Source organism: Pongo abelii, chromosome 8, assembly GCF_028885655.2.
Source record: "Pongo abelii isolate AG06213 chromosome 8, NHGRI_mPonAbe1-v2.0_pri, whole genome shotgun sequence".
Lineage (NCBI taxonomy): Eukaryota > Metazoa > Chordata > Mammalia > Primates > Hominidae > Pongo > Pongo abelii.
The window spans coordinates 103,285,638-103,310,533 of record NC_071993.2 but is presented as its reverse complement, the minus strand read 5'-3'; the positions used below and the strand labels follow the sequence as shown (position 1 = coordinate 103,310,533).

The 24,896-nt window shown below is 42.2% G+C and overlaps 1 protein-coding gene across 2 annotated transcripts in view; it reads right to left on the bottom strand.

Annotated features, from left to right (window-relative positions):
• Positions 1-1,049: 1,049 nt before the first annotated feature.
• Positions 1,050-24,896, bottom strand: part of DNTT (DNA nucleotidylexotransferase) — a 34,103-nt gene continuing 10,256 nt past the window's right edge. The window contains exons 2-11 of one of the 2 annotated variants that reach the window (XM_002821027.6): positions 21,087-21,261; positions 20,267-20,395; positions 18,865-19,035; positions 16,942-17,013; positions 15,257-15,380; positions 12,041-12,173; positions 10,806-10,911; positions 6,992-7,237; positions 3,635-3,718; positions 1,050-1,470 (exon numbers count right to left, since the gene is read on the bottom strand). In XM_002821027.6, coding sequence (XP_002821073.1) covers positions 1,384-1,470; positions 3,635-3,718; positions 6,992-7,237; positions 10,806-10,911; positions 12,041-12,173; positions 15,257-15,380; positions 16,942-17,013; positions 18,865-19,035; positions 20,267-20,395; positions 21,087-21,261 — 1,327 coding nt within the window. In that variant the 3' untranslated portion in view covers positions 1,050-1,383. The remainder of the gene's footprint in view (positions 1,471-3,634; positions 3,719-6,991; positions 7,238-10,805; positions 10,912-12,040; positions 12,174-15,256; positions 15,381-16,941; positions 17,014-18,864; positions 19,036-20,266; positions 20,396-21,086; positions 21,262-24,896) is intronic. The other variant, XM_009245658.4, reaches the window with a different exon arrangement.

Below are 24,896 nucleotides of genomic sequence, written 5' to 3'. Positions count from 1 at the left end.
GCACACACACAATCTGAGGCCCTTTCAGTGTGTTAGTTTCAGCCTGGACTGTCTTTGGGTTCTAGGATGGGCAAAAGTTTTCACCCGCCACTTCACACCCATTAAGACATCCATTATAAAACAGATAATGCAGAAGATAACAAGTGTTGAGGATGTGGAGAAATTGGAACACTTGAGCACTGTTGGTTAAGAATGTAATATGGTGCAGTTGTTATAGAAAACAGTACAGTGGTTCCACAAAGAGTTAAACATAGTATAGAATAACCATTGACTCTAGCAATTTTATTACTAGGTCCCTACCAAAAGGATTGAAAGCAGGGACTCAAACTGATACTCGTAGGTCAATGTTCATAGCAGCATTAGTCACAATAGCCAAAAGGTATTGTATCTCCCAATATCCTCTTCCCAGAGGGTCTGGAAGGAAGGGAAAAGGGTTGTCATGGGCCTCCCAGCTCGTTAGCAGGCTGAAGACACGGAAGCAGCTGGAACAGATGACCTGTTAATTCCCTTCAAGGCAAAGGGTCTATGCCACCTGGAGGAGGCAGGAGGAAAGAACGGGTCTGGAGCCTGGGAGTTCCATAATTTCCCTCAGCCAGGGCTCCCTCCCTTTCCTTGGGTGCCCTCAGATGAAGAAGCCAAGAGAGACTGACTTCCTGAGACAGACTGAGCCATAAAGTGTAGACAGAAGCTCCAAGATGGAAAAAAGAGGGAGATATTTCTTTGGTGGTTTAGGACATTGTCTTTCCTTCAGCATGATGGCAGGGAGAATACATCCTTTATGTGGTCCTGTGCTGAGATGCTTAGGGAACCAGCTGTACGATGGCTGGGAAGAAGCAGGCACTGAGCCGAGCTGAGCCAGCCCAGAGGCAGCACTCCTCCTCCACAAGCTCCAGAAGGGACCCAAATCCCCTCTGGAATCTCTGCATCTTCTAATTAAACCTGTTTGTCCCCTTAAGACAAACTGTAAGCTCTTTATTCTTCCACTTGGTTACACTTGTGTTTTAAAATAGTTTATAATATTTGAGTGAAGAAAAACAGATTCCATCATCTTGTTTCCTCCCGTTTTTATTAAACAGTATTTCAGCTACACTGTGAACAAAGTGGGCTTTGATGAGCTTCCCTGAATGAGCCACCAATGACAACATCGTTTCTCTTGAAAAATGCATTGTGAATTCTATGCAACAGTCATAAACACGGCCTATTAGAACCTTACCCATTACCAGTGGTGACTTCCCATGTTTCCAAAGCTACATATTTCTAGTAGCAATCTGCATTTCAATAAGACCTAAATAACCCCAAACTCTCCTATGGCATCTTTTACTAATATGAAGCATAATTTATTTAACTTGAAAAGAATAGGAAAAAAGTGTTGACAACACTTTCCTAGGCATTTCTTTCCCACGGTTCAATATAATCCAATCCCAGATGCGCAAAAATTTCTTCTTCACTTTCTGCTTTGAGGAATATCCTCTGAAAACATAACAAGAAATATGTGCATTCAGATATTTTTCATAAGCACCATGGTGTGGACACAGTGAAAGTGTTACTTATAAAATTACCTTGTCAGAATGAATTATAGCCCAAACATAATTCCCTGCTTCTGAGTACAAAAAGTCATTTTAACTGACTTTCCAAAATATGGTACTAAATGAATTAAAGTAAAATCATAACAGCTTTAACATATTCAGCAAAGGCCATTTGGATATTTTTCCTACGGGCTGTAGTTCTGAACCACAGATGTTTATTAGAACAACCTGATGGAGTTTAAAAAATAAACATTGAAGCTTGAGCCATACCCCAGTCCAGTGAAATCAGAAGCTCAGGAGAGGTCTTGTAATCAATCTATTTGAACGCACTGGGTAATTCTAAAATACAGTTATAATTATGTACTGCTGGTAATTATAGGCTACTTGTATGTGTTGGGTTTTCCTTAGCTTTCCATGCTTGCCTCTAACCCCAGCAGGATCCCACCCTGTGATCTCTTTAAGACCAAGCAGCTCTTCTCCTCCATCCCTTCTTGTACATAGCACAGTGCTAGGCACATAGAAGGTACTTGCCTACATTGAACTATTTAGAATGTATTAATTTGTAAGTGTTCCTTCATTGTACTATGTGAATCTGCCTTCAGCCACATGCCTAGCATCCGGAGCTTTCCTGCCAGCATCCACAGCCCCCTCTTCTGTGAGCAGCACCTGGATTTTTCTATGGGAAACCATTCCTCTTGACTCTCAGTCCAGGAGGGTTAGGTGGAGCTGCTCCCAATTCCAAGAAGAAGCACATGACCCAAGTCTGGCCAATCAGAGCCACAGTAATGGGTTCAGGGATAGGCACATGACCCAGACCTAGCCAATGAGCATCAGGTAGGATTCTTGGGGGAACTATTAGGAAACAGGCTCTTCTCTGTTGAAGTAGCTGGAAGAGTGAGACTTATGGGAAAACCTGCCTGAGAATAAAGGCAATACAGAGGGAAGCCTGCCGGAACACCCATATTTGGCTGCCCCTGAACCCTTAGATATTGCAGTATATAACCCAAGTTCCCTTTTTTGTTTATGTCACTTTAGATTTGATTTCTGACATTTGCAACTGAGACAACTCTAACTGAATACACCTCATTTAGACTACAAGCTCCCAGAGGGAAAGGATCATTACTTTTTTTTTTTTTTTTTCTGACATAGAGTCTCACTCTGTTGCCCAGGCTGGAGTGCAGTGGTGTGATCTCAGCTCACTGCAACCTCTGCCTCCCGGGTTCAAGTGAGTCTCCTGACTCAGCCTCCCAAGTAGCTGGGATTACTGGTGAGAGCTGCCACACCTGGTTATTTTTTGTATTTTTAGTAGAGACGGGATTTCACCATGTTGGCTGATCTTGAACTCCTGACCTCAAGTGATCCACCTGCCTCGGCCTCCCAAAGTGCTAGGATTACAGACGTGAGCCACTGCACCTGGCCAGTACCATTACTTCTAGTTATTTTGAGTTTTCTTCCCCCCGGAGCCTATTTTGGTGTCCTTGATCACTGTAAGAAGAGTAGCCCTTAGTACTGTGGATTTAACAGTTGGATATTTAACTCTTCTAACTTCTACAGGCATCTATCATTTTGCTGAGGGATGAATTGGATCATGACCACAAGAAGACTAGCATGCCACATGAGTGACATGGCTGGTCAATGAGACTAGCTAGATGCTCATTTATGTCTCAGGGCAGCTCTGTTGCTCTCTTTCTTGCAGGAGACTGTTGTTAATGGCCCACATGGCCACTCAAAATGCCACTGCCCCCTGCATTTGAGGGATACACAAGTAGTATTTGTGATTTCTGGGGATCCCTGGTTTACTTTGTAGTTACTCATTGCCAACACCAAGGATATACCAAACCCAGTTAATGTTCACTGCTGGACTTGTTCTGGAAGCCCAATAGCTCATCATCTTTCAGCTAAAAGCTCTCGAAGTGCATTCTAGGCTGAGTGGAAACTGTGAGTCTGTGGAAATCGTTCCTGCTGCCCTCAACTATGATCAACTGGAAATAGAACACGCATAGCAAAGGAAACTATACCTGGATACTAAAATCAGTTCATGAAAAGAGCTCGGGGGCCAGCCTTGGGGATGAGGATCAAAGTAGCCCATTTTAGGAAGAGAACTGTACCTTGGTCTTGTCATATAAAGCATGGTTATCCAGAATCATCTTCCGCTCATGTGTGGCATAGCGCCGGAGGTCTCTCTCAAACTGCTGGACAGGAAATAGTTAAAATAAATTATTAGCACGTCTAGAATGTCTTCAGTATTAGGTGGCTACATCCCTCTAGTGAAATATCTAACTCCACTAAACATTCTCAAAGTGATTTTCCTCCCCTAGGGCCAACTTCTCTGGTGACAGAAGTCCATGCTCCCATGAGCACACTAGAATGCAAGCTCTGTGAGAGCAGGAACCTGGTTTGTTCTGTCCACAACTGTATTCCCTCAAATAGTGCCTCACATGTAGAAGATGTATAGCAAATGTTTTATTGAGTGAATAAATGAATAGTGTGAGCATTGTACCAGAATAATGCCTGGTCCACAGTGAATGCTGGATAAATACTAGTTTGGTGGGTTTTAAATGATTTGGAATATTGTTATTGTAAAAGAGGATGGAGGAGTCAGGGAACCCATTCCAGCCTGGATTTTGTCCCTGCCTGGCTGTGCATCTCCTGTCAAGTCATCCAGACTCCCTGAGTCTTGGCTGAGTGAATGAAAGGATGGAGGAAGGACATGATTAAGGCTCCCTCTGGTTTTAACATCCTTTCACACTGAGATGCCGTGAAACTGACCGTCTAAATCAACTGCTCCTGGATGACATCTCCCACAGTCAGGAATGGGCTCTGAGACTGAAGGGAACAATACATGAAGCCTAAGACAGAGGACAGGAACAAGGGCAATGAATTGTCATTGAGACTAGTTTTCCTGAGAGAAACACAATCTAGAAATTTTGTCCTCTTCATGTGGGATTAGGGAGCAAGCCTGGGATACTGGTGCCCTCTAGTGGTAAGGAACAAGTTGCTATTTTAGGAAAGCTAACCCGGGATGGGTGAGGAGATGGACTTTGCCATCAGAAGTCCTTTGTTTAAAGTCACCCAGCTAAAAAGCAAAAGAGCTTAGTTCTCTGCCAGTGCCTTGCAGAACCAACAGCAACAATTTTCTGAGAACTCTGAGAAAAGAGACTAGAATGTGCTGAAAATATGTCCGTCTTAAAAATAAAATGGGCAAAGGTCAACCACTTCAGCCAGTGATGCTTAACTGGCATGACGTTGCATAACCAAGGACTTCTTTCTGGAACTTTCCCATTTCTCAATCAACTATGTGTTCCCAAAGATTTATGTCTATCAGACAAGTTGCATTTATGATATATTTTTTCTTTTCTTCCCCCTTTTTTAAGAATGAAAGAAGCATTTAGTTGTCAGTCAACATTTGTGATTGGAGTAAGAAATCCCAGTGCTAAGATGCTGTGCTGAATTAATTCCACCCCAAAGCAAAGACACCTGACATTTAACCCAAGGCTGAGAACAATTAATTTGTGTTGTGTCATTCATCTGTATAAAAAACCCTCTACGAACTCATTTCACTCAAAGCAAAACCAGCTACCTGGGAAAACAGGAGAAACAGGGTGAGGTGTTTAGTTGGGAGGGTGGAACACATGCGAATGGGACTCAAATCACAGGTGTCCTCTCCTGTGAGTGACAGGAGATGGAAGCTACTGCTTATCCAGTACTGGCCACGTGCTGGCTTGGTGCCAAGGCTTTGAGAACATCATGTCACCTAATGTCTCTGCAACCCAGGGAAGTAGCTAAGGTCATCGTCCTCATTTTCCTGATGGGAAAATTGAGTTTTACAGGATATAGGGAACTTGTCCAAGATCACCCAACAGTAAGAAGCAGAGCAGCAGCTTGCAACCAGGTCTGGGATGAACTCAACTTGTGCTCTTTCAGAAAAATTTTATAACTTGATTTTATTTTTAATTAACATATAATAATTGTATGCATTTGTGGGTTATAATATGATATTTTGATACACCTATATACATTGCAGAATGATAAAATCAGACTAATTAGCATGTCCATCACCTCAAACATCTACCATTTCTTTGTGGTAAGAACATTAAAAATCCTCCCTTTTAGCTACTTTGAAATATACACTTTTATTAACTATAGTCACTATACTGTGCAATAGAACAGAGTTTATTCCACCTGTCTGACTGGAACTTTGTACTTGTTGACCCTTTTCCCTGTCCATTTTCTGCCCCATCCCCCAGCCTCTGCTAACCACCATTCTACATTCTATTCTCTACTTTTACGAGTTTGACTGTTTTAGATTCTACATATACAGAAACGAGATCATACAGTATTTGTCTCTCTGTGCCTGACTTATTCCACTTAACATAATGTCCTCTAGGTTCAACCATGTTGTCCCAAATGACAGAATGTCCTGTTTTCGAAAGGCTGTGTCATACTCCACTGTGCATAAACCACATTTTAAAAATCCACTCATCTGTTGCAGATGCTTAGGTTGTTTTAATAATATCTTGGCTATTGTGTATCATGCCGCAATGAACACGGGAGTACAGACCTCTCTTTGACACACTGAATTCATTTCCTTTGGATATATACCCAGAAGTAAGATTGCTGGATCATATGGTAGCCCTATTTTTAGTTTTTTGAGGAACTTCCATACTATTTTCCAAAATGTGTAATTTACAACACCACCAACAATATAAGAGGGTTCCCTTTTCTCCACAGCCTCACTAACACCTGCTTTCTTTCATGTTTTTGATAATAGCCAATCTGACAGATGTGAGATAACATCTTATTGTGGTTTTAATTTGCATTTCTCTGATGATTGGAGATGTTAAGCAAGATGGCAATATCTGCTTGCCATTTATATGTCTTCTTTCGAGAAATATCTATTCAAGTCCCTTGCCCATTTTTAAATAGGGTTATTTGTTTTCTTGTTATTGAGTCTTTTGGTTTCCTTGTATATGCTGGATAATGGCCCTTAGCTGATGTATGATGTGCAGTTATTTTTTCCCAATCTGTGAGTTGCCTCTCCACTTTATTGTTTCCTATTTCAACCCCCTTGCTGGTTTCTGTACTTCAGTGATTCTCCTATTTGAGCTACATCAGAAACACCTAGAGGCCTTTTCCAAACACAAATTCCTGGGCTGAAATCCCCAGAGATGCTGATTTGATTCTATAGGTTTGGAGTGGGGTGAAGAATTTTCATGTCTAACCTGTTCCTGGGTAAGGCTGCTGCTGCTGGTGTTGGGGACCACACACTGGGAATAACTGTTCTAAACTAATCTGTCATACTTGACCATGTGTGGACAGGATGCCTCGAGTTAGAGGTTTCTGGGTACTGGCCCCTCCCCTGTCACCCGGCCCCTGTTGCCATCATCTCTCCCCTGGGCCCAGGTAGACTCGACCTACGTCTTTCAGAAAGCTAACATCATCCCATGGGTCCATGTAGCACTTACCCGGGAGCCAGTCCATCCCAACAGGGCGAAGGCACGACACTCATAGGGGCACAGGACTAAATCCACACGGATGGCCTTCCAGGTCTTTCCCTCCTGCCAGCTGGACTGGTCACTGTCCACTCTTTGACGAGGCAATTTGAAAATCAGAAAGCACTTTTGAAAATGATCCAAAGCATCAACCTTCCTGCTAGGCAACCTGAGCTTTTCAAATGTTGACTCCACAAGGTCATAATATAAAAGTAATCCCTGAAAAGAAACAGAATGGCATCAGGAAAAGGCCCTGATGAAGAAGATCTATGATTTAACACTGGATTCTTAATGAAATCTTTACAGATTCGAGCAGAACATGGACATGTGTTTGGCCTTGCATTAAAGACCCACCTGCAAACACTAGGAGAAAACACTAAGAAAGTGGTTGCATTATCTTCCCTTTAGGGAAAAGGAATTTAGTGATGAAAGAGCCTGAGGCAAAGCTGCTTAATGGCAAAACTGCAAGAAAATCTCCCTCTTCACTTCTGAACTTCAGCTAGTGCTCTGGGCTCTCCTCAGTCCTTTAAAAACAAACAAACCATAAACAAAAAGCCATGCTGCAGGAATTTGAGACCAGCCTGGGTGACATAATGAGACCTCATCTCTACATAAAATTTTAAAATTAGCCAGGTATGATGGCACGTGTCTATAGTCCCAGCTACTCAGGAGGCTGAGGTGGAAGGATCCCTGGAGCCTGGGAGGCTGAGGCTTCAGTGAGCTATAATCACACCAGTGCACACTAGCCTGGGAAACAGAGCAAGACCCTGTCTCAAAAATAAATAAATAATAAAATAAAAAAATTCATATTGTTTCTGGGGAGGCAGCTTTGAGTTACTGTCTACTATAGTTTGGATGTTTGTCCCCCTAAACTTCATGTAGAAATTTGATCCCCAATGTTGGAGGTGGGGCCTAATGGGAGGTCTTTGGGTCATAGGGGAAGATCTCTCATGAATGACTTGGTGCCGTCCTCATCCTCATGGTAATGAGTGAGTTCTCACTTTGTTAGGTCCCATGAAAGCTGGAGGTTACAAAGAGCGTGGCCCCTCCCCACTCTGTCTTGCTTTCTCTCTCACCCTGTGACCTCTGCACCTGCCAGCTCCTCCTTGCCTTCTGCCATGAGTGTAAGCCCCCTGAGGCCGCACCAGAAGCAGATGCTTGGTGTCATGCTTCTTACACAGCCTGCAGAACCATGGGCCAAGTAAATGTCTTTTCTTTATAAATTACCCAGCCTCAGGTGTTCCTTTATAGCAATGTAAATGGACAAAGGCAGTGTCCCTTTATATTATACTGATGACCAGGTTTAACCAGCTGAAAGCATTGTGGCTGGAGGCGGAGTCTAACTTTGGGGCAGGATGACTTGCTATTTCTAGGTAGCACTTGGGAGTCTCTTTCTCATGAGAGTGTTACTCCACCTGCCTTGGAGAAAGTGGGATAAAGTTAACGACACGTTTCACCTAAAGTTGCCTATCCAGAAAGTGGACAAGTGATTCTAAGATGTGCCCAATCGAGTAGCCATTCTTGGTGGGAGTTCCTGATGGCACAGGGCAGATGTGGGGACGGGAGAGAGAAACATGGTAGCAACCACTAAATCTGGCAACAAAAACAGGAAGTAAATCTCAAATAATGTCATCAAGCTACTGGGATGTGTGATTTGTTACCATGTACTCTTTAGGTTAGATGTTTAAAAGCTCTATCATCAGAAGCATTTGGAAGGTTTGCTAAAGCTCAGTTTGCAGGGCTCTGTCCCCAGAGTGATGCAGGAGGGGCAGGGAGGGCATTTCTGACAGGTTCCCGGGCAATGCTGGTGTTCCCGGGCCAGGGACCACACTTTGAGCATCATTGGTAAATTAATTATTGTTAGGAATCATGCTTTGTCTTTCTTCTACAAACCTGCACAAGACATTATTTCAATTCAAAAAGATACTTTTTATTTTGTTAACCTCAATAGAGGGAACTCTTCACCCTTCAACGCCTTGAAGAAAAAAACACCATTTGAAGGAGGAAGCACTAATGTTAGGAAGAACCTCTGGAGGAGGTGGTAGATGTTGCCGTGGTTAACCTCTAATCACCAGCTCAGGAAAACACAATTCCACTTTTTAAGGAAACTTGCTAAAACTAGTACAGAATAGCAGCCTTTTGTGTAAATTTCAATTATGTAAATTTGAAAAAGGAGATATAAAAAATATGAACAAGTCTCACATGAAAGCCAAATTTGTAATAACACACATTCCCTCAAAAAAAAAAAAAAAAAAAAAGCCCACAAAGCTGGATTCCTAACAGTAAACTCTGCTTGTGCTATTGCCACATGGTGGAGTCACTTGGTGGGTAAGAGAGAAATGGGCCATTCTTTATCGGGTTTTGTCTTGAATTTTGCAAGGTGTTTGAGAATGCATCCTCGAACGTAATGCTCCTGTCTGCATATTCAGAAGGTTGTCTGCAGCAGGCCACAGTTGTCAAACATGCACACAACCCCTGATGCCACCTCTAGATCTCCAGCCCCGGCTATCTACAGGGCAGCCCTCTGGGCTCTGGCTTCCCCATCAATACCCACTGGTTGACTGAATATTTACATCAGCATGTTCTTTTATTTTTCCTACTGGACACTGAGAAACTCCTGACTAGGAGGAGGCATTTCCCTGCCTCTCCGTCCCTCCCATCCTCCCCAGGGTACAGAGCGGCCAGTTCTCAGGAAGACAGCTCTGGGGCAGGAGGGAGATGCACTCAGCTTGACCTCCCACAGGAAGTCTCCATCCGAATTTAGTCTCAGGTGCCTTCTGAGGAGGGTTGCAAGGCTGAGTGTGAGGCTGTCTAGCCAGGAGCCCTTCCCTGCCCTTCGCTTCTAATTCCCTCCAACTCCTTCTGGGAAGACTCGACGCCCGGTATTCAAACTCATGTCAGTTTGGATCTGGTTCTAAAGTTGAGTCTTCACTTCCAGTGCCCCTGGCCCTAGGGTTGTGTTTCTAGCTTTTATTTTCACTTTATCTGAGGTTTTCCTTTTCTGGGATATCAGTAAGCTTGGTCCACACCCAACAGACACAAACTACTCAGGAAGGATGAAGCCGTGAGGAGAAACACCAGCCCACCCAGACCTATCTACAGGTCCCAAGGGTGGGACTCTCTGGTCTCTCTAGGAAGTGAGGCTCTCACTAGAGTTGGACAGGAGTCAGGGCCTGCATGTGGCTCTGGCTGCACGGTTAGCTTAGCTTACTTTGGTTTCCTCCACCAGGAAATAGGCCTATCACAAGTCTGATCTCTGCAATGTATGGGGGCTTCTGAGCCATGACCTCTGCAGGGCTCAGCTTGCCCTCATTAGTTTCCTTCATTCCATCTCAGCACAAAGTCAAGATGGTAATTGACCAGCATAGAATTCAAGGCACTATCAACACCTTTTAGACTGATATTATCCCAGTCTTTGCAGTCCTGCCCCCTCACCCAAGCTTGCAGCTTTCTTGCTGACATTTCCCAGGTCTTCATAGTGCATACTTTTTACTTTGTTTAGGTGCTTTAATGCCTCTGCATGTCAAACACAAATACATAGCCACCCTTGGCCCTGTTGGCAATAGGGTAAGTATAAATAAACAAGATACAGGACATATTCATAACATGTTCTCTAGGACCCCAAACAGGAAAGTCTTATTGTAGGTCATATGGCTTTGTATAAGCTGCCACAAATAATTGAGAATTGATTAGATGGTCATTACACAATTATAAGGCAAGTAATGTGCAAAATTCAAGTGTTAACATAATGTTTGAGTGTGCATGTATTTTTCGTCTTTCTTCTCACCTTCTTTTCCCATAAGTTCATCACTTTCTGTAAAAGTTGCTCTTCATCCTCTGTTGATCCTGGGCTGGTAATTAAAAAATCTACATCATGCCCCATCTTCTTACCCCTAATTTTCAAAAGCAGTATAAAATGGAAATCAATTAGATTTTAGTCTTCATTTTTAAAAAATCACCTTTGTTTCTATGCCCTATGCTTAAGATTTGCAACATAGAAGGTTCTTGACTTTTTTTTAAGAAACAAAATATCCTTGGTTAGACACTCTGTTCCTTACAAAATAAATTTATGACACAGAAAAAGTCATGTATAGCATGTATCTGATTATGTATATCAAGGCAAAAAATAACAAAAAAATTATTTATTCTACACACTCACACAAACCTACATGCACCCACACATACACACATGGAGACAAGCATGACAACAAGCAAACCAAGAATTGTATTCACATAATACAAGGTAGCGCTCTTGGAATTATGACATGGAGTAAAGGCATTATCTTAGATTTGATCTTCTCTTACTTTCTTCCTTGCCCCAAACCTATTTTGTTAGAATGGCCAAAAGCCACCAGGTAAGAGGGCTGGAGAAAGAGGTAGAGGAGGCTGTGGGAGGAAAGAAATCCCTTTCTGAAATGTAGGCCTCAATATCCAACAACAGCATACATCCTTGTGAAGCGTTCACTCATTCATGAATTCATTCAGTCAGTCATTTATTGACTCAACCAAGATTTCTTGAGCACCTACTTTGTGCTAGGCATCATGCACTAGTCTTGCTGAGAACTAAGCTCTACAAACTTAGTGGAGAAACCACACACAGGAACAAATCACTGTAACTCTGTGGATCAAGGGCTTTGCAGGTATTCAGGGAGCATGGAAGAGGGGGCACTAATCCAGCATGGAGAAGGAGGGAGTCAAGGAAGGCTTTCTGGAGGAGGTGCCATCTAAATTGAGTCTTAAAGAATGAGGGGAAGTCAGCCAAGCGACAATTTGAGGAATGGCAGTCAAAGCAGAAAAGTCTGAGTAAGCAAAGCAACAAGGCAAGAAACAGCTCTGAATGTGCAGGGGATGACAAGCCATTTGGGGTTGCTGAAATGAAATGTGAGGGGCAGGAGATAAAGCTGCAGAAAGAAGCTGGCACCAGATCACAAAAAGCCTTCTGTGCCATTTCAGATGCCTGTCCAAGTCAGGGAGCCACTGAAGTATTAGGGCAGAGGAGGCAAAGCCACCCAAGTTATTTACCTCCGGAACCCTCCTGTCATGGTGACGAAAGCATCCGGAAGAAATGCCCAGACAGCCTCTTTAACCAGCACACTGACAGCCTCTGCTTCTGCCCTGGTCACACAGCTGACAAGGTCTTCATAATACAGAAATCCTGAGAGGCCATTTGACAGGTCAATGGAGAGAGTGACACGTGTGTGAAACAACCAGCCCTCAGTAGAAGGGGATTCTGTCCCCACAATAGAGCTAACATGACTACAGTCATCAACACCGAACTCCATTCCCACAGAGACAGAATAATCCATGTGGTTCTCCTGGTTGTGAATTTTTCAGGGTAACAGTGGTTCTTTGCTTTCTAACCTAGAGGCTTACAATTTCCTAAGAAGGAGACAATATTTCACATCCCTCTGGAATCCAAACTGTTCAGATCTGACTTCCTACTGAAGAACCAGCCTTCTTGATCAATAAGCTGTGTCCTACTGTTTTTTTAAAAGGTTACGCATAAAGACTTGGGATGAGGAGATTCAGAGTTGGAAGGTGATGGATCCATTAAAAAATTAAAGTCAAGAATAGGAGCAGAGTAGACGTGTGTCTGAAGCAAGGCAGGAAATATCTTAGGTGGTTTAGCTTGTTGCTTCTTTGCCTGACCAGCATGAATTAATGAAAGTTCAGAGTTGTTATGATGAAAAGCTAACTTGGTGGTTCCCACAGAGCGGTGTGGAGGGAGATTTGGAGGGAAAGAGCAAAGGAGAAGGGAGGCTTATCTCCAAGGATTGGGGTGAAGTATTGGTGAGGAGATGAGCCTCGTGATTAGATCCATAGAGCCTGAGGGACATCAAATCATGCTTCAGCATCGCTGTTCTCCTATCTAGGGTCTCCAAGAGGGGGCCATTCAAACTCTGCTTGACTCTAATAATGGGGAACTCTGATACCTCCAGAGGAGCCTGTTTCCTAATTGTAAACTCTGTTGCACCAGTTCTTTCTTTTGAAAAGCCTAAGTCTACTTCTTTGCGATTTCACCTACCACTGGCCCTCTGAAATGACAAGAGTAAATCTACTGGTCCTTGTTTCTCACCCTGGGATTGTGGAAGGGAAGCAGCAGGGTGGCCATTTGGCTTGCACACCCTGCCAAATTTCCCATGTTCTCTCTAATGGGGACAGTCACAGAAACATGCTGGCAAGACCAAGAGGAAATGGTATTCATATGAACACACCTATAAACTGTGTCCAATACCAAACCACACCACTTGTGGAACACTACTTTCATTATTTCAATATGACACTTACTTTTTATTTTTATTAAAAAGCCACATTTCTAAAAATTATTGCAACATGGCCATTTTTGTGAGCATGAGGAGTTTGATCTAAGAAGCAATGCTCTATTAGGCTCTAATACAGAAACTGTCATGACGACTAATACTCGAAGTACAACTCACTGTGTAACCACAAACACCTGTGTTTATGCAGTGATATACATGATCCAAAAGTCAGGATTCACAACTATTTCTTTAAGAAGATGTGCAGCTATCAGGAATGAACATGTAAGACTATGATGATTTGTTGACATCTATGAAAGTAATTTAATTGGCTTTCCTTTTTGGTATGGCAAGGCGACTAACTTATTACAGGAAATATCACACAGTATAAGGTTAAATATGTGCTGCTATAGTTCATAAATTGACTTTTCAAGGCAAACGTGGCATGTGCATGCTCAAGCCTCAGGGAACTGCAATCAAGTGCAAATATAAGTAAAACCGAATCAGGTTATCCATCTGACCCATGAATTGTCCTTTCAATATGTTCAATTAGCTTACCCTTCACAGTATTCTAAGCTATTCTCATTGGCAATTCCATTCATTGTAGTGCTGCTCCAAGGGGTGCCTATAACTACTTGTGGGGGTATAAGTATAATGGGAGGGCATTCCTTGCTTTCTGCTTAGAACTGGTAGCATTAAACAGTTCGATGGAAATCACTGATTGACTAAATGAATAAAGCCCCTTCATTCAAAGGGTTGGAAAAGCTCAACAGGAAGAGCAAAAATCCAGTTTACAAAGCTAGGGAATTAGAAGCCCTTAGATCCTGAGAGCACTGGACGTCATTTGATAAGAGTTTCATCCAAATGAAACACTATATTGCCTCCCAATTTCTCTCTAAGCACTGAGAGTCTTTACTCATCATTCCAAACCATTTACTTGCTACTTATGTTTAATACTTATTTAAATTTCTTTTGAATGGCATCTCGAGAACTGGTGTATATCATGCCTGATAAACATGTGCTTTCAGAGTCCTGGAATATAAATACTGGCTCTTTTTTTCTTAGACTCTTTTATTTCCTATGTGGCATTGTATGATTAGCAATCTTTCAAAGATTAGCAACTTTACAAAAAATGAGTAGGGACTGTGGCTGTGACTCCCTTTTGAATCACAACTGTATTGTATTTTTATTGCTTGTTAAAAGTAAACATTTTTTTAAACACACAATTTTTTTCACACTGTATTGCCATTCCTTCATTTTTAAAAAACTTACTGGGAGCCTCATAAATGGAAGTGACCAGGCTACCTTCAACCTCTGAGAGGCCCTGCCAGGCTTTCAGGTGGGTGATGACAGCACTCATGTCCCACCACGGTCTTCTCTTAGGCTAAAGAGTCCTGGTTGGGTATATCAACCCTGTGCCTAGATTTCCACCATTTCCCTTCTATTTTCCTGGTGTTTTACAGTTTCTAGAGCATCTTCACATTTGTGCCAGGCAACAACTCTGTTTGTTCAAGTATTCTTTAGCAGCCAACCCTTCTGTCTTTGACTCTTCACCCACAACTCTTACCCAGGGAGACAGCCAGGACCCAATGTCCAGAAGAGTCAGTAAGGACCAGATCAGCAGCACAACCTGGCTTGACATTTGGATGAAGGACCACCAACAGCCACCGTGGAGGGCACCTTTGCTCTGTGCCAGACACAGTGCTGAGGCATTGCCTGCATTATCTGATTGACTTCTCAGCTAAGTATCAATGTTATCTCCCTTTCATAGATTAGGTAACTAAGGTTCAAAGATTTTAACTAACTTGCTCAAGATCACACAGTTGGAAACTGCTGGAGCTAAGATTTAGATCCAAGCATCAATGGACATCAAAGAAGTGTCCCAGCTCTCCCAGACTGGAGTTGCAGTGTAACTGACTTAGAGCTCTACCACGACCTGACCAGCCCATAGCAACAATGACTTTTAGGAGAGACAATTTACCTGCTTTCTGCATTCGTGTAAATTTCAGGCTTTTGTCCAACCTTACTTTACTCAGAGTTCTGAAACCCATCCTGAACCACTTCTCAGAAGTCTTCAACCCCACTCCAAATACAGAAGTAAAGAGCTAAAATGGAGGGAAAGGCATGCCATCAGTCTCTAAAATAATCGTTATAACATCTGAGTCATGACCCTTTCTAGGTCTCAGGCAATGAAGAAAAAGTGTAAGCAAATCTTTGACCTAGTTTCTCCTGAATATGACGAGCAGGTGGGTGATGGTTATTTTTAAGGGCATTTTTTATTTCAGGTGAGTCCTTTCTCGACCTATGGAATTACAGAATGAAACAGAAGTAACAAGCAGGTTCTGGCACCTGTGCAGGGCTTAGGTATAGTCTAATTGATGGCCTGCCTGTGCTGTCCATGAGTGATACGCTATCTCTATAGGGCTTTCCCCTTTGCTGGGTCTCTTACCGACACTTATGCTCTGCATAGGTACCCTCACATTTTGAAAAGAGATGCTCATGTAGGTTATATAGTTTCTCAACCATCACACAGGTGGGAAGTGGCACAGCCCAAACTTAAACCCCAGTCTATTTACACTCCAAGCCTGTGCTCCTGCTCATGGCCATATTTTAGGCCTGTACCTCACTTTTGCTTTGAAGGAACTGGTGGAAGTCCCTTCCACCTGCAACTCTAAGGTAGGGAAAATTGGGAGGTAATAAACCCTGCTTCCAAGTAAATGGAGATGCAGTAAGGAGATTTTCAGACACAAATCTGCTCTTTAAGAGCAGTTCCGTCCTGTCCCCACCAACCCCCCATGGTCCTCATGTCCCATGATGTTTGTACCCATGAGTGACAGACTCTTGGAGGGTAAGGCAATTTGTACATCACGACAGCATGGCAATAATCTGGGCAACTGAATTTATTTAGGCATTTTCTTCCTAGACCAAAGCTATGGACGGAATTTCCCCTCCCAACCCAATTTGTATGTTGAAGTCCTAATCCCCAGTATGACCGTATTTAAGACAGGGCCTTTGAGGTCATGAGAGTGGGGCTCTCATGATGGGATTAGTGTCTTTTTGTTTGTTTTGTTTTTGAGACAGTCTCACTCTATCACCCAGGCTGGAGTACAGTGGCGTGATCTCAGCTCACTGCAACCTCTGCCTCCCAGACTCAAGCGATTCTCATGTCTCAATCTCCCAAGTAGCTGGAATTACAGGCATGCCCCACCACACCTAATTTTTGTATTTTTGTAAAAAGATGGGGTTTCACCATGTTGGCCAAGCTGGTCGAATTCCTGGCTTCAAGTCCACCCGCCTTAGCCTCCCAAAGTGCTTGGATTACAGGCATGAGCTATGGTGCCTGGCCCAGGATTAGTGTCTTTATGACAACAGAAAGATTGCTTGTTCTCTCTCTCTCTCTCTCTCTCTCTCACCATGTGAGCAGGGGAGGATGTGAGGACCCAGCAAGAAGCCAGAAAGAGAACCCCCACCAGAAACTGACCCTGCTGACATCTTGATCCAGAACTTTTAGCCTCCAGAATGGTGAGAAAATAAATTTCTGTTGTTTAAGCCACCCCATCTCTGTATTTTGTTATCTCAGCCCAAGTTGACTAATACAACCAGCCAGAATAAGTAATAAGATTAACTGAAAAACCATTTTCGATAAATATATGTAAAATCACTTACTTTGAAGGATTGATATCGTTCATCATTTAACACAGCTTTAACTTCAGAACTTTCTCCATCTTCAATAATCTCCTAATGGACAGTTGAAAAATATTTTAAATTAGTGATGTTGGACAATTACTGTCTAAGACTCTCAAATTCATGGACCTAGTAGTTTGCTTTCCCATGAAATGTGCATGCATCACATGCAGGGGTATTTCCCTAATTGATCTGGAGAAAACAAGACATTTCCCTACAATCTTGAAAACGCTAGCTCATCATATATCCAAGGACCCCCTTACGATCCTTAGGAACAAAGATACAAATGGTTAGAATCGAGATCTACAGAATCCCAAACCAAAATATTCACTGAAAAATGTATGTCCAAATATTGGTGATAATTTTCTCTTCAATGAATATGACCTTACTGAAATAAGAAGACTTTTCCATTGAGAAAGTTAATTTTGGACCCACCAAAAAGCCAATCTACATTCAAGCCCTTGTGATGTCTAGCTCAGAGCCCCCCTCCTCTGAGTAGAGTTGGGATAACTGTCCTTGAATAATATACCTTGCACTTGACTATACGGAAACTTTCTACCAGATGACCAACTTGCTTTGCTGGGGAAACCCTTAACACCGTTCATTAAATAAGCACAACCTCTGACACTCTCCCTGGAGAGATGTAGAACCACCTCCACTTCATGTCAAATGCACCACTGCTCTAAGGTGGCGCCCCCAGGTGGAACTGAGGGAAATCAGACCATTTCCCTGCTGTCAAGATTTCGGCCACTTGAGTCTTTCACTGTGATTAATAACAATATGGGAGAGTTCTGTTTCTACTAGCTGGTTCCATGTAGCTCCAGCTGTGATAATATTAGGGTATGAATTATAAATAACACACCTTTATCTATTTATATGTTAGAGTATGTAGCTAGTCAGGCATGAGTGGGGCAGGAGAGGGCTCCCCCCTCCAAACCAGGAATGTCAGGCAACCATCAGGTGATGGTCCAGCAGTTATCACCCTGTCTCTCTAAAATGATAATTGGTTGCAGCCAGTGCTAGAGAGAGGCAATTCCCTGATGGTCTGGCAGGTGTCACCCTATAAAATGATTAGTCACAGCCGGCGCCAGGGAGAGGCAATTTCCCAATAGATAAAGCACTTGAAACTGGTAATCAGCAGCTTCCATTAAAATCTCAGGAATTGGGCGAGTGGGCATGAGCATGCACATTAAGAGACAAAATGGCAGAGTATGACTTTCCAGAGCATTCCACCGGAAAAGGGAAGAATGCCTTAGGTGGGCATGCATACAACTCCAGTAGACACACTGCGCATGCTCCCCTCCCAAGCACAAGGAGGGCACTGTGCATGCGGGTGGCTCACCCTAAGGGAAGAATCATGGGAAAAGTGACGCAGGACCCCGGAAGTATGCCAACGTATAAAACCCCAAGTCAAAAGGTCAAACGCTGCACTGGTCCTTCAAGTTGCCCACTTGGGTCTCTTCCAAGTGTACTTGCCTTTCTTTCCTGCTCTAAAGCTTTTTAATAAACTTACACTCCTGCTCTGAAACTTGCCTCAGTCTCTTTTTCTGCCTTATGCCCTTCAGTCGAATTCTTTCTTCTGCGGAAGCAATAATTGGGGTTGCTGCAGACCCGAACGAATTCACTATCAGTAACTCTTGACACCTGCCACCACTAACGTATTTTGGTGCCATGTGACTAGGATATTCACAACCCCTAACATATATATATGTGTGTGTGTGTATATATATATAAATAAACACAGAGAGAGAGAGACAGAGGAGAGAGAGAGGAATATGTATAAACGAAAATTTGTGATGTACACCACATCTACATAGTTGACAGGAAAATCTGTTAGCTACATCTCTCTCTCCCCCATCCCCACCTACCTATTGGGAAGTGGGACAAATCCCATTTCACCCTTACCTCTATAATACCCTTCACCTTGGACCCCAGGCAGGGAATTCCTTCTGTGTCCTTCATACTGATGATTGTGAATGGCAGAGATTTCAATACAGAAGCTGCTCTCATAAATGTCACACAGGAGTCTTCATTTTCTCTAAACTCACAATTTTCAGCAAGTATATCAAAGGCATCCTGAAGGATAAAACCAGATAAGCAAGAGATTTGCTTCCAAGCCCCTGAGCCAGTGGTCACTCACAAACGCCTCTTGCTCTCCTTTAAATATTGGAATACCACTTGCGTGTTTCCTTCTAGGTCAGGATGGGGTCTCCCATACCCTTGTATTCCTCTCTGGTGTCATGGAGTAGAGTTGAATTGAAAAGACAGGTACCAGAGTGCATTATACGGAAACTTGGAGTACACTGCTATTAAACATTCACAGATGATTTAACTAAAAAATGCTTTGGTGCTCACAGCATCTTGCTAGTCATGACTCAGCATAATCCCTCCTTCTGTACTATCTTCCCACTAGCCTGTGGCTAGAATTCTGCCTTGATCACTGAGCATCCCCATAAAACACAGCACTTAACACAGGCTTATTGAATGAATGAGTGTAGTCGTAGGTCACACAGACCCAGAGCCAGGATTATTTAAGGTAAGGCATGTTTGTATTTCTAGCAGGGGAGGAAGCAGTTGTAGATGTGTGATCTCGTGCTCAGCATATCCAGTAGCTACAATTTCCTGGTCTTTCCAACACAGACATGGAGCTGGAAGTCTAGAAATGAGAAGCTTTGTATTGATCTACTACTACATGTTTCATCCAGCTAACCACTGACTCTAGGCTAGCAGACAAGCAGTTGTGGGTTTTAGGGCCATTCAAAACACAATTACCAATCTGAGGGCTGAGTGGAGTTTTAGATATGATCCATCCAATTTCTTTTTGAATAGATGAGGAAACAGGCTCAGAGAGAGAAATCGACTTGCCCAAACTAGTGAACATCAGAAAGGCTGGAATCTAGGTTTGCTCAATTCTTTGGTTTCCCAGCAAAGGCTGTTGATGTATTGTTACCATTTCTATGTAATTTGCTCTTACTATGTTTTGGACTAATTCCAGTATTTGGTTTTTCAGAATATTTGCTTTTGACAAGTGTTGTGCCCATTAATGACAACCCTCTGTAAATAGTAATCCGCTGTCTCCAAAGAATATAACCTAAATGTATTTGCCCATTTCCAGGAAGGAAGGAGACCCATTCTTGATAGAAAGAAGAAGGATAGAAGGATCAGAGAGAGATCAGGCTAGGGCTGTGGGTAGGTGGGAGGAAAACTTTCCCAGGTTTTCAGAAAAATTTATAATTTAATTTGCGATCCACAGAAAGAAGCTGCAAGCTGTTCGTTTGCCCTGGGTGTTGATGTAAAGTCCCATTACCGTGAATATCTGGTTACAGTTGTTTAAAGTGGTTCTTCTCTGACATGCATACTGGGAGATCTTTTGTACAGCAATTGGTGGAGTCTTCGGGGGGCCTGGGTTGGTGCTATCTGAATAGTCTCTTCTCACCTAAACAAATGCATAAGCATCCATTTTCAATAAAAATTAATAGTAATAATAGATATGTATGGAAAAAATTTGGAAGTAGTTGTCTGTGGTTGGAGGATAAAATTATAGGAGACTCAAAATTTATGTTATATACATCTCTAATATTTGAACTTGCTATTATCAACATGTATTATTTTTGAAATCAGAAAAAAAAACATGAAAAGACCTATCAATTAAGTATCATCTTCCTTTTCTATGAATTTATGTAGTTATGGTCCAAGCCCTCTTCCCAAAGATTCTAGCGCAATTGCTCAAATATTTGGAATTGAGAGCTTAACTTTTTGTTTTGTTGTTTTGTGTTTTGTTTTCTGAATGATCACAGTGAGAGAAAAAAAGGAATCTCCTGCTTTTCTGTATAAATGTGTTCAGGAAAATAGCTACCACTCGTTAGATGCCTACTATACTTAACACATTGTGTTAAGCGCTTTACATGTGTGTTATTCTAATCTTCATGACCATTTTGTGAGGCTGGCATAATTGTTATGTCATATTATAAAGGAAGAGACTGAAGCTCAGTAAAGCTAAGTGACTTGCCCAAGGTCACACAGGAAGTAAGCAGAGAATTTAGGGTTTACCCCAGTTCCGTTGATCCTAAGCCTATGTTCTTAACCATCAAGCAAAGAACAGTGAAAATCACACCCATGACACTTACAACAAGCTGGTGTTTTCCTGTCATCTCCACCGGTTTCCCTGCTCCTATGCATTCTATCAGCCAGGAGATATCGAGGAGCTCTGGTTGTGAGCTGACTTGTATTTTCTGTACTTGAAGCCACTCCAGAACATCCGAACCCGAGTTGTTCTCTGCTACAATGTGGGTGACAGAATCACTGCAAAATGCAAGACAGAGTTACCAGCTGAAACTCCTTCAAAATCAGAAGCTCTCCTCTTTCCTCAAGTTTTCCGAGCATTCCATCTGATGGAGAAAGACACATGCTAGACCTAACCATAGGTGTGGAGAATTTAGGACTCCGTGGAAGGGAATTCTCTCTACATTAATTAGTATGGCAACAGTGGTCTGGGTTACATGTCAGATGCATGAAAAATAAAGACAACATTAGCAGGACTGAGGTGTTGATGGAAAACCAAGGTCCAGAGAAGATGGAAGATAAAATTGCTCTTAAAGTAGCACCTAGCATTCCACATGAGGTTTTGGCATGCTGCTCCATTTTTACTAGTGGAGGACTTTAATAATCCAATGGCCTTCAAACTTGTTTGACAGTGACCCACAGTTAGAAATACGTTTTATATTATGATCCAAAGTAGACATAGAAATAGGTACAGATGTAGCTATGCTTACATGGATTAAGCAACTGTCTTAATCCATGCAGGCTGCTGTAACAAAATACCTTAGACTGAGTAATTTATAAACAACAGAAACTTATTGCTCACAGTTCTGGAGGCTGGAAAGTCCATGATCAAGGGGTCGGCAGATCTGGTGTCCAGTGAAGGCCCATTCTTCATAGATGGCACCCGCTATGTGTCCCACATAGCAGAAGGGGAAGGCAGCTGTCTCGGGCCTCTTTTTTAAGGACATTAATCTCTCATTCACTAGGTGGAGCCCTCATAACCTACTCACCTCCCAAAGGCCCCACCTTCTAATATCATCGCTTTGGGGATTAGGTTTCAATTTATGAATTTTGGGGTGACACAAATATTCAGACCATAGAAACACCCCATTAAATGATCTCACAGTTTATTATTAATAATAAATTAATTATTTATAACCAGCCTTCAAGAAATTTTGATTTACATGTTTTCAAAGCATGGACAGGGATCTTTTTCTTAACAGGTACTAAGCACTTACCATGTTTAAGACATTGGCCAAGTGCTTTACCTACATCATCTCATTTAGCTCCTCAATAAGTGTTACATCATTCACACTTCAAAAATGAGGAAACTGAGGAACAGAGAGGTCAAGTGACATTCTAAAAGTCACACAGTTGGTAAATGATACTCACCTTTTTTTTTACTGTTTTTTTTTGGGGGGGCCAGATATGTTATTTCTAGTTTTTAATAAGTCTTCACAGTCAGCATTATACTATTGGACCCAGTGATTTTTAAGATCCTTTCAGTTCAAATAGTCTATAAATCTGAGCAATAGCATGAGCACACAGCATACCCAAGCATCGAAGAGAAAATATAGCAATATTTTCTCTTTCTCCTCCTATTTTGTTTCCTTGATTTCCTCTTTCTCCATCTTCTTTTTTTGATAGAATCTGATTCATGAGGTATTTTTAAATTTACTATTATATGCACAACCCTAGATTCTTTGTGACAGTGGTGGCGGTGATGGTAGTAGGAGGAGGTTGGGTACCAAAGAAGAAAAAGGAAGTTCCTAGACACTAGTATGTTACATGAAACAGATGGCTTATGATGTGAATTATGACAAGACATGAGGTATGAAGATCTGCCATGTTCAGAGAAGGAAAAAAACATGGTGTAAGCTGGGAGAGGCAGCTGGTGGGTGGCAGAGCTGGGACTGTGCCTAGTCCTGAATGACACACCTAAAAGGCAGAACTTAGGGTTCTCCTGGAAGAAAAGGATCAGGGGCCAGAAGGACAGGGAGGATAATGGCCTGGGTTGGAGTGGAGAGTTTATATTGGGAAGTAATTGTAGATGTGGCTGAATTCGAAGGGACAACTACATTCTAGAAGGTCTTAAAAGCCTGTTGAGGAGGTTTGATCTTATTTTCTGGGGTTGTGGAGCCAGTGAAGGCTTTTGTGAGCAGAACATTGATAGCACTACAGTGTTATTTTAAAAGACGAGTCTGGTACATACAGTGATTTGGAGGGGAGCTTAATGGGGTAGGGAAGGTTGGGGAACTACTTAGGAAGATGAAATGATAGTGTAAGTGTGAGATGATTTTAACCCAGTGTGGCACAGAAAAGCAGAGGAGAAATATGGTGGACATCTGCATCAGCTCACCTATGAAAGATGAAGTCAGGGAGGGAGTCAAATATTACTCCAGCATATTAATCACAGTAAAGTAATGGCACTTTTGGTAGAAATCAGATTTAGGAAGTTGCGTCTCTTTGGGGGAAGGGGTGGAGCGGTGGAACTGAAGTTTATTTCAGGCATGCTGCAATTGAAGGACAGCAGGAGATCCAAATTAAAATATCTGGTTGACAGTTGGGATCTGAGGTTGGTGCTCAGAGAGAGGTGTGGGCTGGGGTCAGAGCTGAGACCATCTGGATGGCAGGGTGTGCCCAAGCAGAAATAAGTCATGGCAAAGCAACATTCTACAAGAATTAAAGGAAGATGGATAACCACTTCCCTATTGTAGATCCATATTATTTCAAAATTTATTTACAATAAAATTCCTGAAGGATTCTTTGGATCAAGGATTAATAGGAAGTGTTATTCCATCTATATTTTCCATCTGTATTTCTGCCCTTTGGAGGGAAAAATTATTATTATATTATTATACTTATGATACATTATTATTTATGATAATATTATTACAATAAATAGAGTTTTACCTAACCCTGAGAGGGAGAAGGGTATGTTAAAGAGGAACCCTGGGACCCCTAATCACCTACACTCTTACCACTCCCCCTACTGACTCTTCTCCTGGGATTCTCTGAGACAGTATGGGAATGTCTGCGCTCACGTTGTTAGGCGAGAACCATATGCATTTCTTAATTAATACAAGCAAATTTGTGGATGACAGGCTGTACGTCATATGAAGGAAGACTCTGATTTAAACTCCCACTTCCTGCTCATTAAGCAACTAGCAAACAAAACAAAATAGCAACAACAATCTTAAGCACACACAAAAACCAAAAAGTCAAACAAAACTTCTTAAGCCAATGCTACTCAGAGCTCCGTATTGGTTGCCACTAGTTCCCAACAAGGTAAGTTCAGAAATTGTAAGTCAGCATTTAGAAACTTTAATTGTAATTCGACATCACCAAAATAGTTTTACTGTGGCTTAAAAAAAAAAAAAAAAAGAAGCATTGGTCTTCAACACATTTTTTGAAAACTGGTCCTTTGCCACAAATAATTTAAGAAATTTTGTTGAGAGAATAATCTCTGTTGTGGCCCAGACTGTATTTCCCATCGTCTTGTGTTGCCTGAGTTTGGCTGATCCTCTGCATGTGGCCAGCTAGATCTGGGCTGTGATGTGCTTCCTCGTGTCGGGGTTGCCATCAGCCCCTCACAGGCAATTCACAGTCTCTGTGTGTTGTTCACTTTCAGCTCCGAGCCCTTACTGAGCAGTATTACTAAGGAGACCCACGGCCTCTAGTGTGCTCTGCTGATACTTTCTTATCACTATCTTGTGGCAACTGTTTGTCTATTTGCTGGTACAGTGGTTTTCTCTCTGCTCTGAACACTCCAATACTGGAAATGTTAACAATATTAGAATATTACTGTGTGCTAGATACTCTGATAGGCACACTTGATACATCACTTCATTTAATTATCAATAATGCCATGAGATAGATATGATCATCCCCATCTA